Source organism: Chelonoidis abingdonii, chromosome 8, assembly GCF_003597395.2.
Source record: "Chelonoidis abingdonii isolate Lonesome George chromosome 8, CheloAbing_2.0, whole genome shotgun sequence".
Classification (NCBI taxonomy): Eukaryota; Metazoa; Chordata; order Testudines; family Testudinidae; genus Chelonoidis; species Chelonoidis abingdonii.
The window spans coordinates 6,204,853-6,215,970 of NC_133776.1; the positions used below are offsets into that span (position 1 = coordinate 6,204,853).

General features: G+C 45.3%; 1 protein-coding gene across 1 annotated transcript in view; it reads left to right on the forward strand.

Annotated features, from left to right (window-relative positions):
• PSMD1 (proteasome 26S subunit, non-ATPase 1) overlaps positions 1 to 4,784 on the forward strand; it is a 126,832-nt gene extending 122,048 nt beyond the window's left edge. The window contains exons 23-25 of the mRNA XM_032777256.2: positions 135 to 281; positions 3,841 to 3,996; positions 4,573 to 4,784. Of these exons, the coding sequence (XP_032633147.1) occupies positions 135 to 281; positions 3,841 to 3,987 (294 nt within the window). The 3' untranslated portion in view covers positions 3,988 to 3,996; positions 4,573 to 4,784. The remainder of the gene's footprint in view (positions 1 to 134; positions 282 to 3,840; positions 3,997 to 4,572) is intronic.
• Positions 4,785 to 11,118: the final 6,334 nt, after the last annotated feature.

Here is an 11,118-nt window from a genome sequence, read left to right on the forward strand (position 1 = left end):
TAAGATAATGTCTCTTAAGCAGGTTTTTGAGTTACTGCTCGTGCTGTGTGGATCAAGTAGCGAGTTTGACCCCAGCCTCTAATGTGAGAGGATTGAAGGCTGCAGTTAAACCATGGTGTTCTTGTGTTTTGTAGGATGAGACTGAGAAGAAGGAAGAGAAAGAAAAGAAAAAGGAGCCTGAACCCAACTTCCAGCTGCTGGATAACCCAGCCAGAGTCATGCCTGCTCAGCTGAAAGTGCTCACCATGACAGAGAGCTGCCGATATCAGCCTTTTAAACCAGTAAGTGCAACCTACCGTATGCAAACCTAACACCCTGTTCTCACACTCGGAGAGTTCCCAGTGAACGTGCTTAGCGCTGGGATCGTGCATGTAGATGTGACAGCTCTGTGTGTTCCTGAGAACTAAAACCATAACAGCTGATGGCTGTACTGTACTTTAGAGGCCTGATGACATATCACCATGTCTCATTTTTACTTTCTTATACCCCCCTTCTCCATTGGTTTCACACATTTGTAGTTATTGGAAGGCAGAGCTGCTCTAGGCCCATATAATGCCCTAATGCTGCTTCTTTATATTCTCTTACTCTATGCTCTCTTCAGAGATCGTGACCCAGAAACTGATGATTCGCCCATTGACACCTAATAAAAACCTCATGGGGGACTTGGGAATTGAACCATCATAAGACTATGTAATAATTTGCAGTAACTGCCAACTGAAGCCTGGATCTGTAGCTTGCAAGGTCACCGGAGAGTTAGGGTTACCTTACTCTCTCTGTGTCTTGCACTCCTCCATAGGTTCTAAGATGAAAGGATAGATGGACTGGAGAGAGTTACAAAGTGAGCGACAATGCTAAAGGGTTTGGGGATGAAGATTTGTGCCAAACGTTTCCAAGAAGCAGGCGTGTTCAGTCTGGAATGAGTTCGCAGACTCTAAACGTATGGTGTAAACAGCGAGTAGGGGGCAGTTATTCTCTTTCATTAAGGAAAAACAGCCAGTCAAGGGTCCTATGCTGCAGCAGGGAAAATTTTAACTTTCACTGGAAAAAGCTGACCTGGGGAGCTGTGGAATTGCCACCAGTGGACCTATTCGAGAATAGCCTACAGCCCCATATATCAGGGAAGGCTCAGGAATAATGAATTCTGCCCTGCCACGATGCACAGCAGACTAGTGGCAGATGGACAGGAGGCTACCTCAGTCCAGTTGATTCTTTGTAGTGGTGGGAAATGGCAGCTCATTATGATTAAGGATGGCAGTGAAAAACTTCATTCGGAGTGTAGCATAGGGCCTCACAACACTCATGCCTCTTCTCCACGGGCTGATGTTTCAAGAGTGGATGGTATATTTTCCCTTCCACTTGTCTCACCCAAAGCTGCTACTGCCATTCATGGCTGGGCCTGCAAAGACTGCTTTCCCAGTGCTAGTGGCCTGTATTCTGCCTGAAACAGAGGGCAGTGGTCTCCATTCCAAGCCAGCATCCCTGAGGTCAGAGCTGGGAGAACTGCCATCCCATTGGCGGACTGCAGCAGTCGTGTTTTTTAGGGTTGTTCTCAGATGAGTTTAAGGGACTTGAAGCTCAGCTTAGTACGTCATGCTCACTGAGTTTAGATCTTAACATAGCTGTGAAATGTCTGATAGATTTGGTGTCAATGCTGTGAAATTCATTATCACTTGTACTGGGGTTTTATGCAGTGGGTTGTGTGCATAGATGGTGTTTTTACTGAATAAATTTATTATTCCACTGCACCTGACCTCAGAAAAGTCACGGTCTCTTGTTAACATGCGGAGGGAATAGCATCTGATCATAGAAATGGGAGATGGAAAAGTCCTATTGCTAATAGCCCAGGGTTTGCCAATTAGTCTGTGAAACGCTGTGGTACACTGGAAGGCTAATGGACACTTTGTCAGGCTGCAAACAGACTGAGTCAAATTCTGCTGGCTTTTGTTATTGTGCAAGAGATGGATGAACATGGGGTCTGCTCTGTTTTGTAATTGTGTGAGAGAGCGTGCACCCTGGAAATGAATACCCTGCCCAGAAAATCGGTTCATGTTCTTAATACACTTGCGTTCACTGCTATTTCATCAGCACGCGGAAGCTTGGAGAAAAGCTTCTTTCACAAAGCTGGGCAGGGGTGGTTCTGTCCCAGCTTTTTAAGAGGAGGCAGTGGCCCAACTGATCTCCCAGCCTGGACATAACTGCTGCTCAGTCCCTGTACAAGCTCAGTTCTGCACCTGAAATGTTTGTGTGCACACAGTCATCAGCCCTACACTCAGCTGACCTGTGCAGTTGTCTGCTGCTGTGGGAAAGAATCCCTGGGCCTGAGGCAGCCTGGCAGTAAAGACATGACTGCCCTTCAGAAGGGAAACGTGCGGTAAGAACCTCTGCTGCCTGGCTTCAGGCAGCGCAGTGTGTCAGTGAGAGGGCAGTGGAGCCCTGAGGTTAGCGGTGGCCCGAAGCCTTACTGGGGAGCCGAGCCACGCCCGGTACAAAGCCGGTCAGTGAACAGGATATCCGCTCTGTCTGCAAGTGGTTTCCTGAAAGAACAGAGCAGCGTGTGTCTTGCCATGATAGAGCGATGGAACCAAGCTGACTTCCCAGCATCAACACAGAAACATTAAAAACCAGCACTCTGCTGGTGGGGCTCCATCATAAAAGGTCACTTTGAGATGCTGATTACACCCTGGAATTCAAATGTGGGGGAGGCTCTGATTCCAGCCAGGCCCCGACACAGTGTCCATGTTTCCGTACCTCCACAGGCAGTCACTGGCTTTGGCGAGTTGGAGGTTTTATACTTCATTCTTCTTTTGTCTTATGAGGTTCTGCTAGATGGGATTCTTAGTCAATGGAAGCTGATGATCAGATTTCACTTTGCTTCTGAGATTCTCTGGGGAGGGGTTGAGCCAAGATCTGACTCTGTTTTGTCTTGCAAAGACTGAATCTCATGAAACAGTTGTGTGTGGATTTTTAAAGCCGTATGGAAAGTGCCGGCTTATAGTGACTGCATAAATCAACAGATCCAGATGTCACCTTCCTGCGAACTGAGAGATAGATAATGGAAGATATCAGAGATAATGACGGTGTTTTCAGAGAGAGCCTTTCAGCGAAGGTTTGGCTGGCAGGGACAATTGCACCATACTCTGATCATCAGCAAACTCTGGCTCTTATAGAGAGTGCAAGTGCTGAAAGAACAGAGCGGTGTGTAAGGGAGTCCTCGATCCTCAGATAGAAACCTAAGAACCCTTATCCAAAGCACCTCCAGTGATCTCTGTCATTGTGGTACTTAGAAAGCGAGGAACTCTAAGGTAGCAAAGTCCCAAACCATAGCGGGCTTTCTAGACCCAACACCATGATGTTATCCAGAAGCATATGCTATATACATGTCCATAGAGCTATAGTCACGGTCACTTATTCCATTCTCCTTGTTATGAGGCTGGAATGTGAATGACTGGTTGCCTCTATTCAGAGTGTTTCAGTAACACTCATGAACACACTGGGCTTCCAATTTGGCTCATAGACATTTGAGAAAATCTAAAGCTTCCAAGTGCTGCATTTTAATAAATCAATGTTTTCAACCCTTCCCTCCTGTCCCTTTGTTTTGTCTGCGCCTGGTGGTGTGACACTGGTATGTACAATGGGAGAATACTTTGCTTTCATTGTAACTGAACACAGAAAGCTGTTTTCACCCCTTGTTTTGAGTAGAGCATTCACACTGATGGGGTGATTGTAACCCAGAGGACTTGGGATCCTGTTTCTATCCTAGATCAAGGACAATCCTATATGAGACAGAGCTGTTCTTTAATGTCTCTAGGCACTGACACGTTCTTTGCACTTGACTTCTAGCTTTCCATTGGTGGCATCATCATTCTGAAGGACACCAGTGAGGCTATGGAGGAGCTGGTGGAACCAGTGGCAGCCCATGGCCCAAAGATTGAGGAAGAGGAGCAAGAACCTGAACCACCAGAGCCTTTTGAGTACATTGATGACTAGGATCTTGAGGTATGGTGCAGTTCTCTAGCTCCTCCATTAATCAATCAAAGGACCCAGTGTTTCAATGTTTTGCCTCCCTCTTTTTTTTAAGGGGTCATTCAGCTTCACAATGGCAGTTTTAGTCAAAAGGGAGAGGCTCCCTCTCTCCGACCTTCCCAGAGTTCATATTTGTGCACAGAGAGAGACATGAGCCATAATCTCAGCTTCTGTGACCATATCCCTGAGCTAAAAAGTCCACCTATCCCAGGCATTACATTATCTAACTGCAGGCTCCTTCATAAATAACATCGGGCGTTTTGGGGAGGGAAGGGTGCAGGTGTGACTGAACTGACATGCTGGTTTGCTGATGAAAATCAGAATCCAGTTGCCTTGTTTCTGAATATAGGGTTAAAAACGCACATAGATTGCTGGTCAGTCAGGATCACTAGTTTCTTGCTAACAACTGGGTGTGTCACGAACACTGGAGCCTCAGTGCCAGACCCAGAGGATCTTAGCTGCTTCTAGGAGCATACACGTGGGCTCTTTTGGGAATGGGCAGAAGATGGCCTCAGCTAATGGTTTTGTCTTTCTGGTCTCTGTCTCCAGGACCAGCTCTGCTAAAGAAGATGCTTTGTCTGATATTGGAAACACACACGAGGAAATTCCTATGAAGACCTGCCATTCAATGCATGCAGCATCACCTCTGCGCTGACCGAAGGCAGATGGTCTGTGGTTTGGGTGCAGAAGAGAGATGTGCTATTTAGTGTACTCTTTCACAAAACTCTGTTTTCAAATGAATATATTAAAACCTCTTGATGTGGAAATCTTGCTTTTGTTTTGACGTCCCAGTTTATCTAAAGGAGGGGAAGGTTTGTCAGCCTCCCAACACTTGAATGTACAGCCTCTGAATCATCCTCTGACTCCCACTTCTTCCTATATTAGGTGGTTTTCCCAGCTGTATCCAGTGCTGCTGGCAGGCCTTAATTTCTGGTAGACTAGAACAATAAGGATGCCTTTTAAAAATGACCCAGCCACGTTGCTCCTTTTTTTTAATGATTGTTTAGGCCAAGTGATGCCAATAAATCCAGGCTGATTCAGCCCTTGCACAGTCTGATTTTGTTTGCCCTGCAGCCCAGCATCTGCCTAGAGGCATTTGCAAAGTTACCCTCATTGATTTAGGAACAGCAATAATCTTTACACTGGTCATCCAGGTACAGAGATACATCTGCTGGTCTGCCTGGTGTGCTCCAAAAGTTTATTCTTGTTCTTTCACTCTCCCACTTCCCTGGTCCTTCTGGCATGAACAGAGAGCAGCAATACCCGAAGTCCGAAGGTGCAAACAATTCAATTTTTATTGGGGTGAACTTCCAGCAAGCTTAAATCCAAGTTCCTTATTCCTTATTTTGAATATCTGTATCCTAACAAGCACCCAAGTTGGAAAAAGAAAATTAGTACACCTCTACCCCGATATAATGAGACCCGATATAACACGAATTCGGATATAACGCGATAAAGCAGTGCTCTGGGGTGGTTGGGCTGCGCACTCCTGCGGATCAGAGCAAGTTTGATATAATGCGGTTTCACCTATAACACGGTAAGATTTTTTGGCTCCCGAGGACAGCGTTATATCGGGGTAGAGGTGTACTGTCAAAATACACTTCTTTTTGTTTACACCCCAGCAAACTACCCCTTGTTTTGTGTGCCTTAATTCTTTTCTCCCAATATGGAAATGTGGCTGGTTTAGTTAGCAGGCTAAGTGCATTCTGGAACTAGACAGGGTGAATCCAGACATGCAAGGTCTTACACTGAAAAGTGAATCATTGGCCAAGGACAAATTTATGGTTGGGAGCATGGAATTTGCCTCAGTCAGAAAGAATGAATGTAATTCTTCCATTCACTGTTTAAACTGCGCCACTTGTGCCTATGATGCTTTGGGTTCCATCACAGTCAAGCCAGAGAACCTCAGACGTGGCCAACTGTAAAACAGTCTCTTGTCTAAGGTGCGTCACTTTGAAACAACCAGCCCTTAAACCTGACATAGTTTTTATTAAGTGTATCACTTCCAAGAAAGAATATTGTCCCAAGTGAACGTAATGAAAAAACTCATGTGCATCATAGCTAGCTCTGTAAAATATTCAAGACCAACCTTTCATGTATATAGTTTATTCCAGCAAGACATTTATTAATTTCTACGTTAATAGACCAGTCGTTCCTCCTTCCCTGCAGAATGTAAGTGTTAGTTTGGTAGAGACATGTAAAATATACTGTTCAAGGGGTTGAGCAGAAAAGTAGCATCTGTCCATCCAAGGCTTTAATCAGGATTCACCAAAGCTAAAAGCATCATTCCTTAAAGCTGTTCTGGTCCTGACCTAGGGTTCTCTGAAGATTGTGATTCAGATACATTTTTTTCATGGAGCAGAATTGGGAATAAGCATGAAGGGCTTGTCTGTCGGGGTAGTCGAGCTGGACCGCAGGCCAGATCTGGACTGCCAGACGCTTTTGAACAGACCCAGAAAACTTATTTACTACTTATTATCATCATTTTTTTTATGAATTTCTCTGAAGTATGGACCTTGACTATACTTTGACCAAGAAATTTGGACCTTGACAAAACATAGCCTACCCTTGGGCTACGTAAAACATGATTGTACGTAAAAGAATAGAAACAAAGGGATAGCCCCTGCACAAACTATTTGAATCCAAAGCCAAGTGCAGGTGTAATGGTGCAAGAAATAAGGGGAGAGATTAACACTGTGAATGATCGAATGTGTAATGGAGAGGCTGGCACAGTGTGAACAGCAAAATGAGGCTTTGCGGTGCTCAGGGGAGACGCAGCCTGTGAAAGGGAACCGTGTTTTTTATGAGTGTATATTTTTTATTGGGTTTCTCAGCGTAGTATCTGAATCATCTCACAAATAGCACATTTCATGTTCAGATCTCAGTGTGCTTTACAAAGGAGGTCAGTATCAGTATCCCTGTTGTTCAGATGGGAAACTGAGGCACAGAGCGGGGGAAGTTACTTGCCGAAGGTCACCCAGCAGGCCAGTGACAGAAGTAGGAATTGAATTCAGGTCTCCTGAAGGTCTCCTATGCATTAGGCTTTATTGCCTCCCTTTATGGCTTCAGTCTCACAGTGAACTTTGCCCGTGTGAGATAGGGAAGTGTTGTCTTCATTTTACAGATACAAAAATTAAGGCACCAGAAGGAAAAGTGACTTCTCTGAGATCACTCAGGATGCATGTGGCTGATCAGGAAGAGAGCCCAATATCTAGATTTCCAGTCCTTTAGCCATAAATAAAGCTACATTGATGTCACGGAGGTCAGAGACCTCGGTGACATTCTCTGCTTCTGCCCTAGAGGCTGGTAACCAGCGGGGTCCTGATAGGGTTCCGGCAACAGGGGGCCCCCTGCAAGGTTCCAGCAACAGGTGACAGACTCTTGAGGGGGCTGTCCTCGGGGTTCCAGCGAGGGGCCACAGCCTCATGCAGGGGGAGTAGGACGCCTCAGGCGAGCGGCTGGGTGTGTCCCGTTTTCTCTCTGGGACATATGGTCACCCTGGAGCTCCCAGCTGCCCTGGGCAGAGGGAAGCTGCAGCAGGTGGAGTAGGATCCCTACAGCTCCCAGCTACCATAGTGGTGGGGAAACCATGGAGCCACTGCAGCAAAAGTCACAGACAGGTCACATCTTTTGTGAATTTTTGTTGATTTCCCATGCCAACCTGTCCATGACTTTTACTAAAAATGACCATGACAAAATCTTAGCCTTAACCATAAGCCCATCCTTCCTCTTGATATCGGCAACTGCACACGGTCAGCATTGTGTTCGTTTTAGGCAATCTTTCCATCCATCCATCAGCACCTAGTTTGCGAAATGGAAAGATTAGTTATTCTTTGGGAATTCTATGAGGCTGATGTGGTTTGGAAGAAGGTATGAGAGGAGGCAGAGAGAAATACCACACTGATGAGCACATTAGGAGAAGCATGAATTTCTCAGAAGGCAGCTTATAGAACTGAAGAATTATTCACTGCCACATCTCTGTTCTTTACTCTTAACAGGGCTTAACATTGCCTGGAGTAGAGGGTTTAAATCCTCTACTGCAGGCAATGTTCATGCAAAATCAGGTGTCCATGCAACAGGCTATAGTCTCAAAGTTTGTTTGAGCTTGTCTACCTCTGTGGCAAGCTGGGGTGCGAATCTATTGGGCACTGGCCTGTTGCGGACTAACTATCCATGTGGACCCTGCTGATGCACGTTATCAGTTTGTTAATGCGCTTCAATCTACTCCTGTTTCAAAGAGGACGGGATCAAAGAGGACGAATTGTTAAGGTGCACAGCAGGGTCCACACAACAGTTAGTCTGTAGCAGGCTCCTGTGGGGTAGACTCGCATCCCAGCGTGCTGAGAACTAAATGTTTGTGTAGACAAGCCCTTTGTTGCACTGTTACCTATGGCTGCAACCACTCCAGACAATGGTGGGGCTGGAAGCTGCTGCAAACTCTTCTTGCCTTTGCCCGACCAGACTTCTAGTGGGCAGACTTTTCAAGAAGAAAGGAATATGATTGTGAAAGTGTCAGAGTTTTGCTGCTCTGGGTTCACCATGTCCAGGACCCGAAGAGGAGTTGACGTGGGAAATGGTATCACTCGCAACCAGCCAGAAGGCAGCGTGTAGGTGACAGCACCGCACACTGGCGGCCCATGGTATTTATTTTTGGAGAGTGCATAGAGGTAGGTGATCTGAAAGACCTTGGTGATGCTTTATAGGGACAAATGGTCCCCACCATATCCACTAGCTTGGCCTGAAGCTCTTTGACTGAGAAACCGAGTAGAAGAATGTAGTATTAACTTCCCTGCCAATTACCTGGGGATTGATTCTCAGTCTAGCTCCGGACTGAATCTGTGCATGCAAAACAGTTCACAATGAGCTATTTTGCACACTGGTTTTCCCTTGGGAACACTTCTGGTTGACTTTTGTGTAGGGTGCTGTCCAGATGAGCCGATTACACTCCACAGAGCTCTCATTACAAATGTTATTCCTTCCTCTTCCCTTAACCTCACCCCTCCCGTAGACAATGTTATCTTCTGGACTTTCCCTTGACACAAGCAATGTTTGAAAGCCTCAGATGATCTCATCCTTGGAACTGAGGAGGCTTGAAGGTGGAGTTCTAACAATCTCCTATTCCAGGAGGTTACAGGAATGAGTAATTAGATTCCTCTCCAATTAGTGTTAAAGCTCTTTAGTGGAGCCTTCAGTAGCAGTTGTCAGACTCCTGATTGCAAAGGAAGAGCTTTTATGAATGGCACCTCTGACGTCAATATAAGCATTAAGACTTAGCTCTCCTCTGGTTCCTTGTATTATCAGTGCACTCAGCAAGCGTCAGTGAGGATCACGCTCTTCAAACAGTGAAGCAAAAAGTGGTGCATGCTGAAAAAGGTTTCCTAGCCCCTGGCTCTTCAGGGTGTTCAGCTTTTTGAGGCAGGGAAGAGACACTAATTAAAAGACAATCATAGAATCATAGGACTGGAAGGGACCTCGAGAGGTCATCTACTCCAGTCCCCTGCACTCAGGGCAGGGCTAAGTGTTATCTAGACCAGGGATTCTCAAACTTTTGTACTGGTGACCTCTTTCTTGTAGCAAGCCTCTGAGTGTGACCCCCCCTTATAAATTAAAAACACTTTTTAATATATTTCACACCATTATAAATGCTGGAGGCAAAGTGGAGTTTGGGGTGGAGGCTGACAGCTCATGGCCGTCCATGTAATAACTCGTGACCCCCTGAGGGGTCCTGACCCCCAGTTTGAGAACCCCTGATCTAGACCATCTAACCTGCTCTTAAAAATCTCCAACAATGGAGATTCCACAACCTCCCTAGGCAATTTATTCCAGTGCTTAACCACCCTGACAATTCCTAAAGTTCAACCTAAACCGCCCTTGCTGCAATTTAAGTCCATTGTTTCTTGTCCTGTCCTCCGAGGTTAAACAGAACAAATTTTCTCCCTCCTCCTTGTAACAACCTTTTATGTATTTGAAAACTGTTATCATGTCCCCTCTGTCTTGTCTCCAGACTAAACAAATCTAATTTTTTCAATCTTCACTTGTAGGTCATGTTTTAATCTTTCTTGTCCCTGGAGGGAAAACTGGGAAGGGTGGAGAGGAGCCAGAGAAACACTGGATGAGATAAGGAGAAAGGCACTGCTTTCAGGAAGAAATGAATGGGCACTGGTCAGCAATGTGTGCTGGCTAGATATCATGTATTATCTGCCCCATATATACGTTAGTATGCATTAAGCACAACTAGTTTGGCATTTATATAGCCTAACTTGGCCTCCACCTTTTACTATAATCCTGTTCACTTATGCTAAGTATCCCATAACCCCTTCTATTAGCTGAAGTAAGACTTGGCTTAAATAGAAAAGAAAGCTGTCACAATATGGACATATGAGTATTTTACCATAGCAACGGTAGGGAGTTGTTCTTACAGGCCAGGACTGAGTGTCCCGAAGGAAGAGGACAAGACATAATGATTGTTCTACCCTGGTACAAACCTAGAAGTTACCTTCATGGACCAGCACCTGGAGTGCTAGTATCCAAGACAGAGATAAGGAAAGGAACAGAACAAGAAATTGAGGAACTGGGACAGATTGATGTGTTTATTTTAGTAACATGTAAAGAAATGTGTAGCTTATCAAATCATCCAATAAATACCACCAGCTGAAATGTAACTTGGAGGACACAACTACTTAAAGTAAATGTAAAAATGCTACACAAGGCGGCTTCCCAGAGACTGGTATCATCTAGAACTTTTTTCCTTTATTCTATTATTATTGGCTGAGAGAAATAAACCGGACTGACCTTGGTTATTTGGTCTCTTGAATATATTTCTTAACAGCCTCACAAACCTGGAGTCTGAATAAAAACACCAGGATAAAAGGTGAACTGTGCCCCATTCAGATAAGAGGCACCAGAGTCGTTGTCATGCTTCATATAAGATGTGAATGACCACACTAGGTGTCTGGTTGGGAAGAGGTGAGATGAGGGGTCTTTGAAGTGGATGATCTAGAGAAGGCGAAGCTGAGCTTCTCATTTACCCTTTTCAGGCATTTGAGCATGGTGCGCTGGCAAGTGAAAGGTGACACACTTGAAAGAGAGAAAATG